The 18458-nt window shown below is 50.2% G+C and overlaps 6 protein-coding genes across 6 annotated transcripts; 3 read left to right on the forward strand and 3 right to left on the reverse strand.

Moving 5' to 3' along the window:
- Positions 1–1582: 1582 nt before the first annotated feature.
- On the forward strand, positions 1583–2523 carry BO86DRAFT_400266 (uncharacterized protein; the record flags this gene model as incomplete). Its single annotated transcript, XM_025673698.1, has 5 exons — positions 1583–2011; positions 2093–2118; positions 2179–2273; positions 2328–2385; positions 2451–2523. The coding sequence occupies 5 exons, from the start codon at positions 1583–1585 to the stop codon at positions 2521–2523; spliced, it is 681 nt and encodes a 226-aa protein (XP_025526953.1).
- Positions 2524–2876: 353 nt separating this feature from the next.
- BO86DRAFT_389782 (putative choline transporter Hnm1) lies at positions 2877–5994 on the reverse strand. The gene is made up of 13 exons (XM_025672222.1): positions 5545–5994; positions 5366–5446; positions 5206–5256; positions 4946–5122; positions 4688–4876; positions 4416–4603; positions 4328–4351; positions 4245–4272; positions 3959–4171; positions 3838–3895; positions 3637–3768; positions 3378–3562; positions 2877–3300 (listed from the first exon to the last, which is right to left on the reverse strand). The coding sequence occupies exons 1-13, from the start codon at positions 5654–5656 to the stop codon at positions 3131–3133; spliced, it is 1608 nt and encodes a 535-aa protein (XP_025526954.1). The 5' UTR covers positions 5657–5994; the 3' UTR covers positions 2877–3130.
- A 176-nt stretch (positions 5995–6170) lies between these two features.
- On the reverse strand, positions 6171–8409 carry BO86DRAFT_389783 (sn-1,2-diacylglycerol cholinephosphotransferase). Its single transcript, XM_025672223.1, has 6 exons — positions 8111–8409; positions 7927–8030; positions 7740–7865; positions 7638–7681; positions 7509–7586; positions 6171–7455 (listed from the first exon to the last, which is right to left on the reverse strand). The coding sequence occupies exons 1-6, from the start codon at positions 8136–8138 to the stop codon at positions 6543–6545; spliced, it is 1293 nt and encodes a 430-aa protein (XP_025526955.1). The 5' UTR covers positions 8139–8409; the 3' UTR covers positions 6171–6542.
- A 139-nt stretch (positions 8410–8548) lies between these two features.
- On the forward strand, positions 8549–12993 carry BO86DRAFT_363583 (transcription initiation factor TFIID subunit TAF2). Its single transcript, XM_025669979.1, has 4 exons — positions 8549–11207; positions 11259–11627; positions 11680–12471; positions 12540–12993. The coding sequence occupies exons 1-4, from the start codon at positions 8892–8894 to the stop codon at positions 12867–12869; spliced, it is 3807 nt and encodes a 1268-aa protein (XP_025526956.1). The 5' UTR covers positions 8549–8891; the 3' UTR covers positions 12870–12993.
- On the reverse strand, positions 12985–13976 carry BO86DRAFT_389786 (putative small nuclear ribonucleoprotein SmG). Its single transcript, XM_025672224.1, has 5 exons — positions 13895–13976; positions 13754–13825; positions 13560–13634; positions 13452–13484; positions 12985–13377 (listed from the first exon to the last, which is right to left on the reverse strand). Exons 1-5 carry the CDS (start codon positions 13922–13924, stop codon positions 13351–13353), a joined length of 237 nt encoding a protein of 78 aa, XP_025526957.1. The 5' UTR covers positions 13925–13976; the 3' UTR covers positions 12985–13350.
- A 204-nt stretch (positions 13977–14180) lies between these two features.
- On the forward strand, positions 14181–17734 carry BO86DRAFT_419547 (uncharacterized protein; the record flags this gene model as incomplete). The annotated part of the gene is made up of 7 exons (XM_025675129.1): positions 14181–14259; positions 14327–15475; positions 15840–16022; positions 16073–16425; positions 16491–16772; positions 16838–17591; positions 17646–17734. 7 exons carry the CDS (start codon positions 14181–14183, stop codon positions 17732–17734), a joined length of 2889 nt encoding a protein of 962 aa, XP_025526958.1.
- Between the last annotated feature and the right edge of the window lie 724 nt (positions 17735–18458).

Below are 18458 nucleotides of genomic sequence, written 5' to 3' on the forward strand. Positions count from 1 at the left end.
TCAGGAGAGCAGAGAACCTGGTATGTCGATCCGGGGGCCACTAGCCGATAAGTTACGACTAACTGACTAGACTACCGTAGTATGAGTACGGAGTAGTCTAGGCAGTCTAGTAAGTACGGACGAAGTCCATACAGTACTGTACATACACAACCTCCCTTTTATCGTTTCCAGGCTGGGATGGAGTTACTATCTTTAGTTTATGACCCTAGTGGCTGGCACTTGGCTGTATGCATTGCAGGTGCATCCGTGACCATCATACTGATATTTGAGGATATATGCAGTGCTGTAAGAGAAGTAGGAGGAGGAAGAGGTGGGGGGAGAAAAAGGTGATAGTGGTGGGAGCATGTTTCAGTGAGATGCTGGTGACTAGCCTTCGAGTATCGCCTCTTACTAGGGGGAATACGATGTTTTTTTTTTGGGAGTCTTCGTTGTTCATCATCCGGACAAAATGTCTCAGTTGCAAAAGGGTAGAATCTCTCGTAAACACGCTGATTGGGGCCGGACCCTCTTGGCTTTTTCTAGTCTGGACCCTGAAGGCAGCCTAAACCACAAATGGCATTTATCTCCATCCACTGGACTAGTTTCCAATTGCTGGCTCTTCCGACTCGCCGACACTCTTCAGACTTCGCAGTGTACGGAGTAGCCAGTCTGTCTGCAAACTTGCTGACTTGTTTGCAGGGAATGGAGTGGGGGAGTCACCGTTTGATGGCAAAGACTGGGGCAGTAATGTAATAAATGGAGGATAAATGGAGGACGTACACAACACAACTCAACACAACTCAACTCAAATAAACTCAATACATACATAGTAATGTACGGAGTAGTGTAATCGTGTCTTGTTGTCCTTTGTTTGTGGCTCCAACTGCAGGCTCACATGACTTGCCGCCTTTCTCGAGCAGTAACTTAGTCGTCCCGTGACCTGGAGGCGGCTTGGACTGTCCGGGATGGAAGCTGCGGGAAAGTTGCCCGGTGGTGCCATGGCAGTTGTCCTCGTCGCCGTCGGAGTCTGCCGAGGATGATCGCCGCTTCAATAATCCATCATGCTGTCTACCAGAAACCGTTCCACAGACCAATAGACATTTACACTTATGACGCTCGCACTGAATTGTTAGGCACTCAAAGCGAATTTCTTGGATCACGTATGTATGTCCCACGGTCTGAAACAATTCAACTCTCTTATCAGCTCCTCTTCCCGTGATTCAATTCCCCCGCACTTTCTTCTCTTCCCCCTCGTTCGTCCAACGTACAGTACTAGTCTACCTACCGGATAACGCCCTGGACGTGGCTTATTGTGACCGGTCATCGGTGATTCTGGCATGCATCTGACTGTATTCTGTACGCCGAACGGACACAGACCCTCTCCCCCCTCTTTCATTTCCTCTGCTTGGAACCACGGGAAAGCTTCGAGGGCTGTTCTATTCAGTCTTAGTGGACGTTGAGCTTGACCTGGGTTAATCTCCGCTACCGGTCATTTTCCTCCTTAAGCTTGCATCGTGATTGACCTGACCTGACCTGACCCCGACCTATTCTTAGTGACAGTCAGGATCGTCTCCGCCAAATCTGCCGATTGACATTTAGATGGATGGAGCCAGCGAATGAGGACACTGGCCTCGTGCCTTCGCCGCACCCAAACTCACCCTCCTCCGAACCTTCGGCTACCTCCAGCACGGACAACACCATCCCGAACACAAATACATCTCCCTCAAATTCACCCATCAACGGCGACGACACTCCTTTCCTTCAAGCTCGGGATGCCTCAAGTAATGAGCGCCCGATTTCCGGGATAGTCCCTCCATATTGGACTCATCACAGAGCTGCTTCCAGAATCTCCCAAATTTCTCTCGACGCTGGCCCCGCTATTACCCTTGAAGACCACACGGAAGATCCGGAATGTGAGACCAGTCGTGGACTGTGGGCGAAGAGCGTCTCAGTTGATGATTATGTTGTCGTTCAAGGAAAGACGGGGATTGGATCGTACGTAGTTTGGAACTGCAGGGTCCAAACACTCGATGTGAGTTAGGGCGTGCCAAACATGCGCTGCTGCTACTCTGAGCACTGCGGAACATCGGTCAGGTGCTAATAGTTGCTCTAGGGTGGCCCTATAACAGTTCGCTTGAGGTAGGCTTTTCGCATTGTCGCCTATATCCAAGGTTGCTTAGTACTTATTATTCTGCTCAGGTATTCGGAGTTCGACGACCTGCGACAACGCCTCATAGTCTCATTTCCGCATGCCAAAAACGCCCTTCCTCCCTTACCTCCTAAGAGCGTAATCTGTATGTGTCGCACAAGCTGCATAAGACAGTACATCAGCTCACTGATCCCCTTAGTCAAGTTTCGCCCTAAATTTCTTGAATCGCGTCGCGCTGGTTTGGAATATTTCTTGAAGTGAGTTGCGTCATGGGGTGGTAGAACCGTGCACGAATGCGAAGAACTGACATTATGGCTCGAAGCTGCGTTCTACTGAACCCTGAATTTTCTAGCTCTCCGATTGTCAAGGATTTCCTTTTTGGGCGGACGTGCTAAGAGGATCCTGCTCTTTGCCCTTACCATAAACAACCACCATTCCATTACAATCACGACGTCAACGAATATGACTACCTATTCGCCCCTGGTTTCATGTCTTCAGAGGGAGGAGGCAGATATCCTTTTACGTATACATATTGCATTCAACACATTGTGCCGACTCAAAGAAACTTCTGTGGAGATCTTAGCGGCCATGACAATCATTCATGTTTCGTCTTATCTTGGACATAGTTAATATCACAGACTCTATTGGGGATGCACTGTGATAGATGTTTGGCAATGGCTTATATCAATTCGATACAGTCAGCCTTGACCCATCACTTTGCAGAAAAGTCTCTACGGGATTAGGAGCTCATGTGATATTTCCCCGAAACTCGGTGTGGCTATCCAAGTAATGTGTCAACCATTCGCCGCCGTCCCGAAGAGTGAAGCTTATACCTCTGGGGTGCATGCGTTCCACGTGCTACTCATTGCCCATGATCTGGAAGCATTGAGGCCTGGAGCCTGTTTACTTATATTCAGCCGCACATCACTTATAGTATTGAAGTAGCGTGACGTGTGGGCCTCATCCGCAGTCGTACCTCACACATCCTCATAACTAGCGCAGCTAGCTTTTCTCACCGGCCGCAATAACCACTGATGTGTGTGCTGTATCGCCATCATGTCCCTTTACCTTTTGCATGTGCTTCGAATATTTCTTGCCCGCAATGAGCCACCACAGTAGCTCGAATAACAAGAATCCACCGACACATACACATGTATAGTTCATGTTCGATGCTATTCCAGCTAACTGTCAGCCAACGGGCCCCTATGTTTCATAGGCCCTCTCCATAACAACTCGGTCATTCACTTACCGGTCACAGGCATCTCATAAGGAAACGAAAAGAACACAATGGCGAAAATCAACCAGGCCACCGTGATGATGTTGACCGCCATCCCCATGGCAAAATTCAAGCTAAAGGGGCCGTGATGCATGGTTTGCCTACGGAGCAGGACGTTGGTCAAAATCGGCACAAGATAAGCAAAGTTGTTGATCGTCCTGCGTTGCGATCATATCAAAACCAGCTCTGGAGCTTCCAAGATCGATTTCAGGACTGAGTGAAGGTCACATACACTGCAGAACTCATCATTGAGTTGAAGGCCGTGCTAGAGCCCAGATAAATGCACCCCAAAAGAGCGACGATGATGCCGACAACTAGCTGGGCGTTAACCGGAACCCCATATCGAGGGCTGACTTTCGAGCAGCTGCAGTGGCCGTCAGCATATATCCCCTTCGCTGTTGGGGATTGACAAGGCTCATATCAAAAGACTCACAATCTCGAGAATGGAAGACCGCCGTCTCTAGCGAAGGCCCAGAACATTCGCCCCGTGCCTGTTCAAAGGGAATGCAGTGTTAACATGAATACTCGGGGGGTTTCAAGGTCCAGGCACATACTCAGTTGCGAGCCAATCATGCACGGGCCTACTGCCACCCACAAGAGGAAAACAAGCGCAAAAGCACCCCCTCGGCTCTGGGTTGCCTGGCGAAAGATCTCCGCCAGAGGCAGGCCCGTGGGCGAGTCGGCAAGAGTCGTGTAGTCTTGGACCGAAAACATCAAAGCTAGGAGATAGGACAATCCGGTCACAAAAGCTATGCCAAGAGTGCAAGCTTATACGGAGTCATAACACCTGTCAGCGAGACTATATTGGATATCATCTCGGGTTGGATAATGGTTACTTACCAAGAGCCAATGGAGCATTCCTTCCAGGCTGCGAGAGGTCAATTCAACGGAGTCAGCGCCTCTTGGGGAGGGTAAGTACGTACGTTTGGCATCTCCTCCGTAATATGCTTTCCATGAGAAGTCAGCCAGAAGCTTCTTAGATCAGGCAAGCTGGCAGGGTGTGGCTCTTACCGTGATTCCATCTAAACCACCCAGAGAATATAGTGGATTTACCAAGCCGGTGATAAAGCAAATGACATTGTTCTCCCACCCAGTCTCATTGATCCAGGTGCGGAACACGAATTCAGCATCATTATGTTTTGGGGCAGCCGCCGCCACAGTAACGAGGATGGCAAGCCAAGCCAATTGAAGATAGCACACTTTATCGATCGTGAAACAGAGCGGAAAAAGTCAGTTCGTTCGCAAGACACAGAGGACTTCATCAGCCGAAGATTTCCACTTACGCGAGAACTTGTTGATTGCCGGCATCCACTTATTCCCAAACATGACAATGGCGCACGTAAGAAGATTGAACCCTTGATATGCCACGAACGTCATCCATGGCTGCAGCACGAAATCGTTTTTATATAACCCAACGAGGGCCATGAAGTTGGACGCGTAAACCAGGTTCGTCGAGGCCGTGGTGAAGATCCCTATCAAAGGCAGTGAGCACGGGTCTGGTACATACAATGGGCTGTAGGAAAATTGAGGCTTCTGCATACATCCAAAGACGGTGCTCCAGCCGGTTGCGAAGCTCAGCACATCGCTATAGCGATTTGGGGCGATCGCTGCAATCCAGTGATACATCCCACCTTCCACCGGATACGCCGAGACAAATTCCGCCAGCGACGTGGCCAAGAAACACTGCAGGATGAAGACTAGGATGAATCCGTAGATCACTACACGAGTCTCAATCATTAGCTCATGTGGTTTGATCTTTCTCTTTTGCTTCCATAGTGCCGGGGGGGAGAAAGCTGCATACATGCGCCAGGTCCTCCCGCATTGATCGAGGTGATCAACCCCAGTCCGAGTCCTATTGAAAAGGAGAATTTATCAGCCAACAGGTCAATTGCGCCACTCCCACTCATAGGGCTAGCCTTGGTGTCCAGATGCATGGAATACGGAAGACAACCACAACCCACCGGTCCAAGAAATGGTACAATTGGCCGCTAATCCAATAAGACTCCATACCGAGAAATGGCGTTTGAGCTCCTGTTTATGTCCTTTGAGGAATGTCGTTAAAGTTAGTTGTGAATCGCCATCATCGAGACATAGTCAGTCCTCATGCGCAGAGGGAAGAACGCATCCAGTCCAGACGTACCCATCTGTGCCAGACGCAGCTCGTCTGCATCCTGGACTTGAACGCTGCCGGCCCCATAGTCGTCAAATGGTCGCGCCGGGACAGGCGCCGCGGCCGTCTTGGGATCACCCATTTCGACGTAATGTGGGGAGTTAGTTAATGTACTCAGGATGGAGATAGAGGTCCCCTCGGAATTTGGAAGGAAGGAGGAGGAGGGGGAGGGGAAGGGGGGAACGAGGTTACTCAAGGGATGCATGCGCGTGGGAGGGCCCTATAACCACTAAGTATAACCCCATCGTTTGCACCTTATCAACCTTATCAGAATGATTGGCAGGTCTGCTTATCGGTCGGTGGCACTGGCACCGGTCATCTTGGGGGGGAAATCGCCGGTTGGCCGAGTGAAATCGCCGGAGAATAAATGGGTCTGGAGTCTGCAGTGATCTGAAGGGAAGGGGAAGAGTACGAATCAGAGGGCCGTTTGCCGAGGAGGTATTCGGATTAAGGTTAGGTAGGTAAAGTGTACTCCGTACTAGTAGATGGGACGATAATCGCGTTGGATTGAACCGAGGTCTTGGATTATACCAGAAAAGGGTTGAGTCTCTACGAAAGTAAGACTAACGGTTCTAGGGCTCGACCAGACGATGAAGTGAACCTTTGCAAGTCATTAATATTATACTGTCTATGATCTATATATACTGACACCTGTCCATCACCAGCCCTTGCTTGTCCTCGTGTCCCATTTATTGTAGTCATAAGTTCATCAATCGGTAGGCCAGAGACATTATGGAAGAAGACATGAAAATCATTGAGCCAGGACTTTTTATACATCCCCGGTCGGTCGGTTCAAGCAGCCATTTAATCGTGGAAATCGCGAACAAGCTCGACCGAGGGTTTCTTTTTGTGTATTGTCACCACAGTGGGTTATCGAGGAGAATGATGAAGCATCACGTGAAAAAGGCGTCCTCGAACGGGTCTATTCAAGCGATTGAGGACCTGTAGTTCACCGTTTAGCTCTTCGATCAATGGCTCTTGTATCCACCTTTGCTGGGATCGGCGCTAGGATTGAGAGGAGCAAGTGTGCCCTCTCCAAACTCGCGATACGCCTGTTCTCTCGCGATGGACTTGTCACGTCGGATGGTCAAGCAGTTGATACCCAAGAAAGTCGTGATTCTGTTGATGACAAGGAATGCCCAGTGCATGTATGCGACAAACGCTACCAAAAGGTAAAGACGTAAGTAGAGTAGCTCGAAAGACGCGCTCACCATCGGAAGGCCCAGACGCGGTAGGTTGGCCAGGATAGCACCTCCGATGAGTGGTGTCTGCAGCACCGTCCAATACGGGAATGGCTGTCTCAACAAATGAGCAAGAATGATCTTAGTCGTCATGCGCCCAAAGACGAAGGAGATAGTCCAGCAATACAGAACCAGTCGGTTCTGAGCTAGCAGAGTCGAATACGGAGAGAAAAGCCAGGCAAGGTTGCAACCAGTGAAAACGATCATGGGCACCCATTCCTTGAAAATAGGGGTAATGGGCAGGCCTTGTTTCCGGCGCGCAGCCACAACATTGAGGACACAGCCAGGAAGATGACCAAGGAAAAACGACCCAAGAAGAATGGGAATCCACAGGTCCTTCATGGAGTTGTTCCCGAAGATTTGCGGGTAGTTCAAGAACTCAACGATCGGTCGGGACCAGATCTGAGGCCCGTAGACACCTGACGCGATCATGATCGCAATCGCGATAAGCAGACCCTCGGTAGGACCGTTGAAGTAACCGAGGTAAAGGGTGTGCGTATGATACGTTTCCCAGGTTGAGAAATACATTGCGAGGCACGGAACCAGAGCTGTATATGCACCTAGTTTCGACGAACCGTAGCCCATCGCCGCCGTCTCAAGCAGACTAGCCAGGGTGCAGTTCAGCGAATCGATGCCATGGCTGCCCAATGTTAGTTCCCTATTGTCATATCATAGATAGACAAAAATGCTTACTCAAAAAGCTCTCCCAAACCACTAGAGGTGCCGGTTCTGCGCGCTTGTTTCCCATCGACGTTATCCAGAGTGGAGTACCTTGCGCTGGTCAGTGACACTAGAACACCAAGACCAAGGGTGTAAACTCACATCCACATGCCAAAAGCGAAGCTGTAATATAACCAAGAAGGACCCTTCGCACACAACTGTTCAGCCTCGAGGAGATGGTACACTGTAGGGTGGTGATCTTACTGGGCCCACAAGATCCGGCATATAGATCTCTATAAGCATCACGTTCCCAACGATGAAAAGGAAACCCAGTAGGGTGACCATATTCGGGGCCAACGAGAGTGGTAAAATCTCAACAAATGCATTCCACTAGTGTGAAGTCTCGAGGGTCAGACAAGCGGGCGCAGGCGATTCTTAGGGGCAACCTTACGTAGTGCCTAAGTATATAGTTCGAGATAAAGGACTTATCGACGCTCTGATACTTGTAGCTCTTCAGAGGCATCAAGATATCATCGGAAAGCGAGTCTTGGATCGCTACGAGACGCGCAGGGCCAATTAGCTCTACACAAGCACAAGGCTGGGGAAAGTACTGAAGAAGAATTGCATGGACACACCTTGGATCCTTCTGAAAATTACGCTCATTCTGAATTGTTATATGTATGACGAAGAATGTCTTGGAAAAACGATTTAGAATAGTCAGAAATGGCGCATTGCGCGGTATGCAATTGAAAGGAGGAGAATAGTTCGCGAACAATCACGGATCCTCAATGTACCGATTGAGCCCCTCTATGGTTACGTAGTGCTGAATGCTGATGAAAAAGCAGCCAAGGGCAGTAAAGACGGGGAAAAGAGAGTCCTGCCTTGAGTCTGCTGGAGAGGAGGAATGACTCTAGAGGGGGGGGGGAAAGGAAAAGGAGGGCCTCGGGTTCCAAGTTGGATGATCCCGGCTACAAGAAAGGAAGAGAGGAACGGGAACGGAATCACGTGTCTGCTACCGTGCTCCGCAAGCTTTCGGCGCTGGAAACGCGACATGGAGAGAAATTGAAGTGAACCTCAATTTTTGTTTTTTGTGTTATTCCTTCTCGACGCCCTTTCTGGGTCCTGCCGCTGGAGAGTGCCTTCTCTCTCCTGATACCGCGATCAAGACTATCGACCAAGCCGAGCTCATCTCGCTCCGCCTTGTTCTGCTGTTTCCCCGCCGTTGAAGCTCGTCCTACCGATTCAGCCGATAACCTCTTTCTCAACCCTGTCGCCCAAGACCATTTGACAATCGCGCCCGAGGTGAAAGAAAAGTGATATCAGGTACTGGTCTCGTCGCTCTTTGAGCCTGGACATGACGGTGGATGGTCAGTGTGGCGCTCGCGGCGCAGTGCACGACTGAGTATACCCTGCGCCATGCCAGGCGTCGTCGAGCCTCCCTCCGGGGCTCCTAGGCCGGACCTAGGCTTTACTGTCGCGCATCAGAAGGTTGAGCTCGAAATCGACTTTGCGACCAAGAGCCTCAAAGGAAAGACCGAGATCACAATCCACCCACATCACAAGGATCTTCGCGTATTACGACTGAACTTCCGGCAAGGCGAGCTGAGACGTCTGAATGTCAGCGGGAAGGTACCGACGGTCAAATACGTGGATCAGTATGAGACACTCCAATTATACGGCCCTCACTATCATCAGCGTCTTTCGGCCAAGATAGATGGACTGCTAAAGACGCCGCCAGAGCCCGATTTGCTCGTGTCCGTCCCGAAAAGCGTTCGGATTGACGAACTCGATCCTTTCTCTATCGAAGCCCAGGATCAAATGACACTACGTGCTACAGGGGCAGCGGACGAGGGGGAAGGGCCTTTGAGCTCTAAGGCAGCAGAGACCTCACTTCCGCGGTTCACGGCATTGACATTGTATATTGAATTCGTCACCGACAACATAAGAGACGGGCTACAGTTTGTAGGGGTCGAAAGCGGTGACAGACGCTATCCCCATGCCTACACAACGAATTCGCTTGGATATGGAGTCGGTTGCCCGCTTTTCCCGTGTGTGGACGATCCTGCTTCACGTTGTACATGGGAAATTTCGATCAAATGTCCATGCACGCTGGGCGATATGTTCGATCGCAAGCTGCGGGACCAAGCAAATTTGGGCATTTCTGGCCGGTCAAATGCTCCTGGACCATATATTGCCTCGGACGATGAGGGATTGGATGTAGCGGTCGTTTGTTCCGGCGATCTTACGGACGAGATTATCGACCCGAAGGATTCCAGCAAGAAAACAGTTTCCTTTGCTTGTTACTCTCCCCTCTCGGCACAGCAGGTTGGGTTCGCCATCGGCCCATTTGAGTACGTTAACCTAGCCGATTTTCGCGAAAGCGATCAGGATGAACAGCTTGGTCAAAATGCGATTCCTTTGCATGCGTTCTGTCTCCCCGGTAGGGCGGACGAAGTTCGCAATACATGTTTCCCTATGGCGAAGGCTATAGACTTCTTCTCACTGTCATACGGCTCTTACCCGTTTTCCAGCTACAAGGTCTGCTTCGTAGATGACTTGCCCGAAGGCACACTGCCAACGGCCTGTCTGTCCATCTGCAGCAGCCACCTGTTGTTTCCTGAAGAAGTCATTGACCCAATGTATGATTCGACTCGTACTTTGGTTCATGCTCTCGCATCCCAGTGGATAGGTGTCAATATCGTCCCAAAAGAGCCTGCTGATACCTGGGTCACAGTAGGCGTTTCTTGGTATATCACGGATACTTTCATGCGAAAGCTTTGTGGCAACAATGAATATCGCTTTCGCCTGAAACAGATGTCTGATAAAGTCTGCGATCTCGATTATGAGCGACCATCAATCCATGACATGGGGAACATCCTGCACATAGATTCTTCTGAGATCGACTTCATTGCGCTTAAAGCTCCCCTCGTTTTATTCATTCTCGACCGGCGGCTCACAAAGGCTAGCGGAAAAGCAACAATGTCTCGGATCATATCTCGACTATTCTTGAACTCCAGAATGGGCGACATACCAAATGGAGCCATCACTAGTTCACTTTTCCAGAAGACTTGTGAACGACTTGGTCATGCAAAGCTGGATGCATTCTTTCAGCAGTGGGTATACGGTGCTGGGTGTCCCCGCTTCCAGGCTACGCAACGATTCAACAAGAAGAAACTTGTTGTCGAAATGATGATAAGACAAGTCCAAGCAGACCCCTCAAGTACACGTGATCTGGACAAAAATGCGTTTATGCGCGACGTGAAGGAAGAGATACGCAATGTCTACGCCGGAGTTGTCCAACCCGTGTTTACCGGTTCCATGACTATCAGAATCCACGAAGCTGATGGTACGCCTTACGAACACATTGTTGAGATCAAAGAAGGAGTCACCAAGTTTGACATTCCCTATAACACGAAGTACAAGCGGCTGAAGAGGAACAAGAGGCAGAAGGAGCGTGCTGCTGCAGCATCGGGTGGAGACCCTAGCGCTGAAGTACAGGAGGACGTCCTGCTCTATTGTCTGGGCGACGTATTACAGAGCGAAGAAGAAATCCAAGAATGGAGGCTTGCCGATTGGAGCAAAGAGGACGAAGAGAGAATGGGACAGGAGTCTTATGAGTGGATTCGCATGGATGCAGACTTTGAATGGGTCTGCAAGTTATCACTGGCAATGCCAGGATACATGTATCTCTCACAACTCCAGCAGGATCGAGACGTCATTGCGCAATTGGAGGTCAGTTCATCCCATCCTTATCACACATACACATGCTGACACTTTCACTAGTCATTGCAATACATGGCGGTTCAGCGCGAGCACCCGCTGATCTCGTCGATCTTTGTACGAACTCTTATGGACCGAAGGTACTTTTACGGCATCCGTGTGGCTGCGGCTCAAGCCCTAGTCAAGCATGCCAAAGAAGAGATCAACTGGCTTGGGCTGTTCCACCTTGAGAGAGCTTTCCAAGAGCTTTTCTGTCTCCCGGGGTCTCCAATGACTCGCTCGAACGACTTCGCCGATAGAGCTGCATATGTACTTCAACTAGTCATCCCAGAAGCTATATCCAAAGTACGCGACAACAATGGAAAGACGCCAATGAGGGTGAAGCGCTTCTTATATGACAAGTTGAAGTTCAATGATAACTCCAATAACGAGGTGAGCCTCCTACTCGTAGCCATCCATATTGTATATGCTCATGGTGTTGCAGTATTCGGACAACTTCTATGTCGCGACATTGATGGAATCGCTTTGCCACGCGATGCTAGGAAAAGTCGAGTCTCGGATGGACGACATGGATGACTTCGATATGGATCGTGTGCTTGAGACCCAGGCAGAGGATCAACTAGAGAAAGACGCTATTGCAGAGATCGATAGGTACAGAAGAATGGACGAATGGTCCAGTTCTTTCCAGAACATCTATTCTCGTGCCGCATTACGCTGTCAGATGCAACTTATGAAAGCCAACATATCCAGTCTCGATATGATGCAGTTCTTGCCTTACACACGAGCTGGCACTTATGACCTTCTGCGCCTCGACGCATTTGAATGTCTTGTCGAACTCGATCTGTTCCGGAGTCCTGAACTTCTGCGGTGGTTCATATTCACCATGTCAAGCGATTCTTCCGCTTTGATCAGGCGACGACTCCATGGCTTATTCGGCAAAGCCCTGGCGCCTGTCGCTTTCGGCCGCGATGTGAACCAAGAACAACCCGCCAATGCCGACAACCTAATTATCGAGCAAGAATCCTCAACTGAGATCCGCCAAGCGGATCTTGCACGGAGACAGACCGTTACCGGAGCCTTGGGGGCCCTGAAAAACGAAGTATCAGGCGACCAAGTTCTGAAAGAATCTCTCTGGGCTGCATGCAATTCTCCATACATCGGGGTACTGGAGCTCTCCGAGTTTGCTGATCTCTGTCGAGTTTTATATGACCCTGTCACGACCCGTATGGTTACCCTGAAGTATCCTCGTTACTGGGCCGTGAAGCATCTTGGAAGAGTGAGTCCTACCAGCGCACCAGTGCACACTGCGTACAGCGGCCTAGAAATCGTACTAATACCACACAGGGTCGATTACATTTCTTCCGATCGAGCGAAATCCGGACGACGCTTGCTCCATCGAAAGATTCTACAGCCGCCAAGCGCAAGCGCGAAGACCAGGCGATGGCACCGCCTCCCCCTCGCATTACATTCAAGAGCTCTAAGCTGGGTTCCAGTGCAACCCCCTTCAGTCCGAAACCGAGTCCGCAACCGACGCCAAAGCTGCACATTCCCAATCTACCCTCCCCTGCGCCCCAGGCGCCGCCACCGAAGACAACAACTGCTCCCTCAACACCATCTACGCCCAGTGGTGGGGGTTTCAAACTGAAACTGAAGTTCGGCCAGAAGCCGAAATAGTCTTTCCCAGAACAAAGTCGATACCATTATTTGCCTAATTCGTTATATCATTGGGACTTCGGAAGGGGTCAGGTCAGGAGACGCATGGCGCGGGATTGCATGGATCATTGTTATCCTTTTTGACATATTCTATATTCTAGAAGAACCATCACTCTATTCTGGGTTATTCTTAGGCGACAGATAGGTCAGCCGCCTATCTGTTGGATTGGGCTTCCGGCTTTGCAAAAATGATGATCAGACTGGCTGTCAAGGATCATTTCTCCCAGCAAATTCCACCCCCACGAGATTCCACCCTCGAGGCCTTCCAAACCTCCGTCCGTAATGGAATCCTCGTAGCCAGAGAGTCAAGTACATGAAATGCCCTCGATCATGCCATGCGAGCAAACCAACCCGTGAACTCCTTATTGCATTTCAAAACAATCCCACAATGAAGGTATAAAAAGACATTTCAATTTCAGATTCCCACCGCCTCTGACCTCTCTCATTTGTCGCTTATACGCTCCAGAGCCTAAGGAACGCGTGTAAATTAGCCAATGCGACCACTGGGTGACAAGAAGAAGGAACAAGGATAGAAAGACCCACCTCAAGCATAACAACGGAGTTGCCGCGGATGACCTATGAACATTCCTATATCAGCTTTTCTGGAGTCCCGATCGTAGTCGTCAAGCCATGATGTCCGAAGTAACATACCACCATGCCGATAGCGACCTTCTCGCCACCCTGCTTCTCTTCGAAAGCCTCATCGAGCACAATGTTCATGAATACCTGCCATGCCGCCCGCCGTTAGTGACATCCCTCTCAAAATATGACGAGAGGCATTATGGACTGAGAGCTCCAGGGGCTCCTTCATCCGACGGGTAATCAGTCAAGGGAATAAAACGCACATCGTAGCCGCGCAGGATACCAATGACTTTGCGGTTGCCGTTCAGTTGGCAGAATACCCGCTTCTCCATGTACTAGAAATACCTTGTCAGCCAATCTCGATCCAGGAACGGATTGGGGCTCGGGGTTTTAAAAGGTCATACCTTCTTCAATTCCGGCTGAGCTTGAGGCATTTTGGGCTGGTTTGATCTGGTGGATCGTTCTATTATGTCCCGCTGTCGCGTTGCGGACTTTTGACGTACAGCAGCGGGCGGCGGAGGAGGAGGGATAAGCTGGACCGGATAAAGGTTGTTCCTTGGGGAAGCTTCCAACGAAAGAAACCCGGGGGCGGCGGAGATGGAAACAGTGACGCCAGTGCTTGTCAGGGGCCGCTACTTTTATTATTTTTGGAAGAGGGAGAGGACTTATACGGTCGGGATCTTGTTTAAAATGAGCTCAAAGTTTACTAATCGCCGAAAACCTCGCAAAATCGGAGGAGATGACGAAGATAGCGATGGCGGGGAGCAAGGTTCGTTGTTGAAGCATGCAAATACTGCTTTACATTAGCAATGACAGTGAGATCTGACTACTTTTAGACTCCGGTCCCGTTGTCAAGCGACCATTGAATTTCAAAACGAAACAGAAGTCGAAGTTGCGTCTCTCTTTCGGCCCCGGCGAGACGTCCATGACGGACAACAGCGGCGATGGCGAGAATGAAAGTGAGGTAGTAATGCCGAAGAGACATGGCTTAGGCCGACGGGTTATGGAGAAGAGCGCCTTTCAGAAGTCATTGACGCCGTCTGGAGCTGGCAATCCTCCTTCCTTGAGGGTTGGCCCCGAGCAAGATCGGCCGAGCTATAGTCAGGACTATCTAAAGGAGCTGCGCGAGTCGACCCCTTCGACCCCGAAGGCGCCAAGCACCCAGGAAGAGAAGAAGGCGGAGAAGACGATCGATGTGGCTGCGAAGTTTGGAGAAGTGATGAAGGTATCAGCGCCAGCGGCCATCCCCAGTGAAGCGGAGATCAGGGAGAAGAAAGCCCGGAGAGCACGTCTCGCAAAGGAGCATGGAAGTCTTTCGACCACGGAAAAGGATTTTATTTCTCTTGACGTTGGTGGCGAAGGTGATGATGATGAATGGGATCTACAGGGTCGACGGGAGCAAGCTGAGGATACCAGATTGGTCCGTGACGACGAAGATTTCGCTGAAGGATTTGACGAGTTTGTGGAAGATGGTCGCATCTCCCTTGGAAGGAAAGCAGAGCGCGAACAGCAGCGACGGCAACGCGAGGAGATGCGAGAACTTATCGATGACGCCGAGGCACTCTCAGAAGAAGACGATTCGGATGTGGAAGAAAAGGCAGCTTACGAAGCTAAACAAAAACAAGCTGCGATGGGCAACAGTCATCGGGACAATATTGATCGGCCAAAAACACCACCTAAAGTTACCTCGCTTCCGCGTCTCGCTCACTCCCTTGAGCGACTGCGTATGAATCTCGCCGTCCTTGAAAAGTCCAAAGCCCAAATGGTCGATCGCATGGAAGAATTGCGGAAGGAGAAGGCCGACATAGCTGTCCGCGAGGTAGAGATTCAGGTCCTGATCAAAGAGGCTGGCGATACCTATGAAAAGCTCAAGCAGGAAGCTGAAGCATCGTCGGGTGTCGACGGCAATCAATCAGCAGCTGATGACTTTGCGAATTCCCGCGGCTTGGAGGGTTTGGGCGCATCAATGGCACCTTCGACGGCAAGTGACCCGGAACAGGAACCCTGAAGGCTCACGGTGACTACCTCATTTGTTTCTTCGTGTCTGGATCTCGTCCATTGTGCCTTCCTTGACAGACCGACAAGGCCCCAGCTGCAACTCCTCTGTTATCAAGCCTTTGCGCATCATCTCACTGTCCCATCACATCATGACCGCATGTTTATCTTTCTGTGATACCCACCCGCATCAGAACTACTCTTTGCCTTGTTGACCCGGTCGAACATGGCTCCGTCACTCTTTATCTCTTGGTTTCACCAACCGTTGCGTAAGATCGAGTGTGTTGAAGAAGAAGAATCAACTGCCCCGTAGGCCACCCTATTTGCATCTCGGCTGTGCTTCGACTGATTAAGCAAAACTTAGATGTCAGCGAAGTGTGATACCGTTCATTGAATCGCCTATCGACGAGAAAGATGGAGAGCCTCCTCACCTCTATCACCATTCTGATGCAACTCCAATTGAACTGTTCTTTGACCTCTTCTTCGTTGCCAACCTCTCAACCTTCACAGCCACGCATGAGATCAATAATGTAGATGGTTAGATTTAAGATTCCCCTCTACCAGCTCGTGTTGACCATTCCTGGCAGCGTTGGGGGCCTATGTTGGCTTTCTTGGGGTTGTCTGGTTCACCTGGCTCCAAGTGACCTTGTTCGATATTCGATTCGCTCGCGACTCGATCTTCGAGCGAATCTGCAAAGCGATTCAATTGGCCGTAATGGTGGAATTTGCGTCGGCAGGGACTCGATTTACCACTCAGGTGCAAGACGAGAATATCTGGGCATTCCAATCATTGAGCCTGATACTTGGTGTCAGTCGGCTTCTGCTTTCTATACAATACACTGTCGACGCCGTTTTCCTGAGCAAGCGTATGAGGTCTGCGTCTAAAAGGGTCTATTTTATCGCCGCAACCTTGTTTATGACGGGATTCATATACTTCTGGGTAAGCCCGCAACATCTAAATCATGCATCCGCGTCAGGATCGTTGGGAAACTGACCTGTCACTAGATGTACTTTGCCTTCCGCAGCCAAGGTGTGGGCGGCACATACGCCTGGATTGTGTGGTTCGTTCTGTTTGCCATAGAGATGTGGGTAGTCATGTGGACGTCTTCCGTGAAAGCAGGGATCGGTCTTCAGGACACTCATCTGAATGTAAGAATGGGGCTACTGACCCTGATAATTATTGGGGAGGGCGTCATCGCTATCACAAGGATTGTTAACAAGACAGTCGGGCCGGGAGGATGGACCAAGTGGTCGTTTGCTCATATCCTCGGCGTTACGACTAGTGTGGTATGGATCCAGCCATGGTCTTCCCCGTCGAGTCCGAGACATACTAACTACTTGGGAATACTTAGTATTTTCTGTGGCAAGCGTACTTCGATCTCTCCCCACGGCGTACCATGGGGAAGTTTTCTCAGCAGATCTGGGCCCAGCTCCACTTCCCGTTCCATGTCGTTCTCATTCTTCTGCTCGAAGGCTCTCAGATCCTTGCCTTGACCCTGGACATCACTCTGAAGCTCAAGTACCTAACTGAGACGATCTTATGGACCTGCGAAGAGCCAAGACCCATGGTAGAAGAGGCCATTCATCTGCTGCGGACTACCATTGCCGATATGGAGATCAACTATAGCCGGGGCGCGATCAATGAACAAATATCAATTTCCCGACTGTTGGATGATCTGCCCTATCAGCCACTTTGCCCATCGGATGGGCCAGATGAATTCTCTGCCACTAGTCACCTACTCAGTAACCTGGTCGGAAATGTCACAGCGGCTTTGTTCTCCAGCATGGGTATCATGCCCTCCAAGAATGCAGACATTGGATCGATGGGCAGTGATCGGTTACTGCGGATGTACATGGAGCTCCTTAGCTTTGTCTATGTCTATTACTTTGCGGTTGCAAGTCTCGCCATGTTCTTCTTTGCTGCATTCGTCTTGTTGACGCGTCGCCATGCCCGCGGCATCTGTGCCGCTATCAGTGTGGCAGTGCGAGTCTGTTTTGGGATATTCTTAGCCGGTCTGATCAGCTTCTCCCGGCACTTTCCGCTCGTTTACTCATTCATGACATCTCCGGCTATTCTGTATGCCTTTACTCTTATTCTTTTGACTGGTAAGTTGAGATCGTCCGTCTTGTCGTGCAGTCGTTTAACTAAGCCGTGTTCAGTGCTCTTGGTTGATCGATTTCTGGACCGTCATGGTGCGCGCATCAAGTCCAAAATGGGATGGAAGCAGTCAATCGAAGCCCTTTGGTAGCCCCTTCAGACGAGGGAGCTGCAGGACGGCTTTTGTGTCAATCATTTCTACATCATTTCTAAGGATGACTGTGACAAATACAGTTCATCCCCGGCTGTCGCCACTTGTGTTTGCAAAAATCCATTCCTATTCCTTTCTATTGTGGGTCATCGTGGGCAAGGGCCACGGGTAGAGCACAATATGTGCAGTACTGTAGTAGAACCTGTGTCTCAGGCCGTAGTGATTGCGTTCATCTGGTAGATGACTCCCAACCCGTAGTAAATCGTCTCCTATGATCAAAGAACAAGACGACACGCCACTGTCGCAATGGTCGCGACGGCTAGGATGGACGGTCTGTTGGCAAACTGGGTACTCAGCCACGGGAACAGACATGAGAGATCAAAACAGTCTCGTTTGAATTTCCCTGCCCCCCCACTCATTGCTCAGCTTTGTAATTTCTCATGTCTCGTAGAAAGATAAATGCGAACTAAAAGAAAAGGAAAGAAAGAAGATCCGAAAGAGCACGCCATCAATCCGCTTTCCCCTCTTCCCGGGAATTTTTGCAAAAGCAAGCCGAGTAGGTAACAGTCCGATGGGATGGAAAAGGTACCCCCCACGGCGTCCCCCGGATAAGTAATGGGGAGATAAAAATTAGACACAGAACCTGCAGGGGGGGGTTAGGAGGAAAGCAGCAAGGATCCCCGGACTTTGGGGTTGGAAAGGAAAAGTACTGTACATTAATTAC

This window comes from Aspergillus japonicus, assembly GCF_003184785.1.
Source record: "Aspergillus japonicus CBS 114.51 unplaced genomic scaffold BO86scaffold_29, whole genome shotgun sequence".
Taxonomy (NCBI): domain Eukaryota; kingdom Fungi; phylum Ascomycota; class Eurotiomycetes; order Eurotiales; family Aspergillaceae; genus Aspergillus; species Aspergillus japonicus.

Bases quoted from the DNA above. Each gene is read 5' to 3' on its own strand.
- BO86DRAFT_363583 (XM_025669979.1), top strand. From the start codon at position 8,892: ATGCCAGGCGTCGTCGAGCCTCCCTCCGGGGCTCCTAGGCCGGACCTA. The intron at 11,208-11,258 runs GTCAGTTCATCC...CACTTTCACTAG, and splicing joins ACGTCATTGCGCAATTGGAG to TCATTGCAATACATGGCGGT. The intron at 11,628-11,679 runs GTGAGCCTCCTA...ATGGTGTTGCAG, and splicing joins ATGATAACTCCAATAACGAG to TATTCGGACAACTTCTATGT.
- BO86DRAFT_389783 (XM_025672223.1), bottom strand. From the start codon at position 8,138: ATGAGCGTAATTTTCAGAAGGATCCAAG. The intron at 7,866-7,926 runs GTAAGGTTGCCC...ACTTCACACTAG, and splicing joins ACTATATACTTAGGCACTAC to TGGAATGCATTTGTTGAGAT. The intron at 7,587-7,637 runs GTGAGTTTACAC...GACCAGCGCAAG, and splicing joins TTCGCTTTTGGCATGTGGAT to GTACTCCACTCTGGATAACG.
- BO86DRAFT_389782 (XM_025672222.1), bottom strand. From the start codon at position 5,656: ATGGGTGATCCCAAGACGGCCGCGGCGCCTGTCCCGGCGCGACCATTT. The intron at 4,877-4,945 runs GTATGCAGAAGC...TGCCTTTGATAG, and splicing joins CTGGAGCACCGTCTTTGGAT to GGATCTTCACCACGGCCTCG. The intron at 3,769-3,837 runs GTGAGTCTTTTG...CGGCCACTGCAG, and splicing joins GGTCTTCCATTCTCGAGATT to CTGCTCGAAAGTCAGCCCTC.
- BO86DRAFT_389786 (XM_025672224.1), bottom strand. From the start codon at position 13,924: ATGCCTCAAGCTCAGCCGGAATTGAAGAAG. The intron at 13,826-13,894 runs GTATGACCTTTT...AGGTATTTCTAG, and splicing joins CTCAGCCGGAATTGAAGAAG to TACATGGAGAAGCGGGTATT. The intron at 13,635-13,753 runs GTGCGTTTTATT...GCGGCATGGCAG, and splicing joins GTATCCTGCGCGGCTACGAT to GTATTCATGAACATTGTGCT.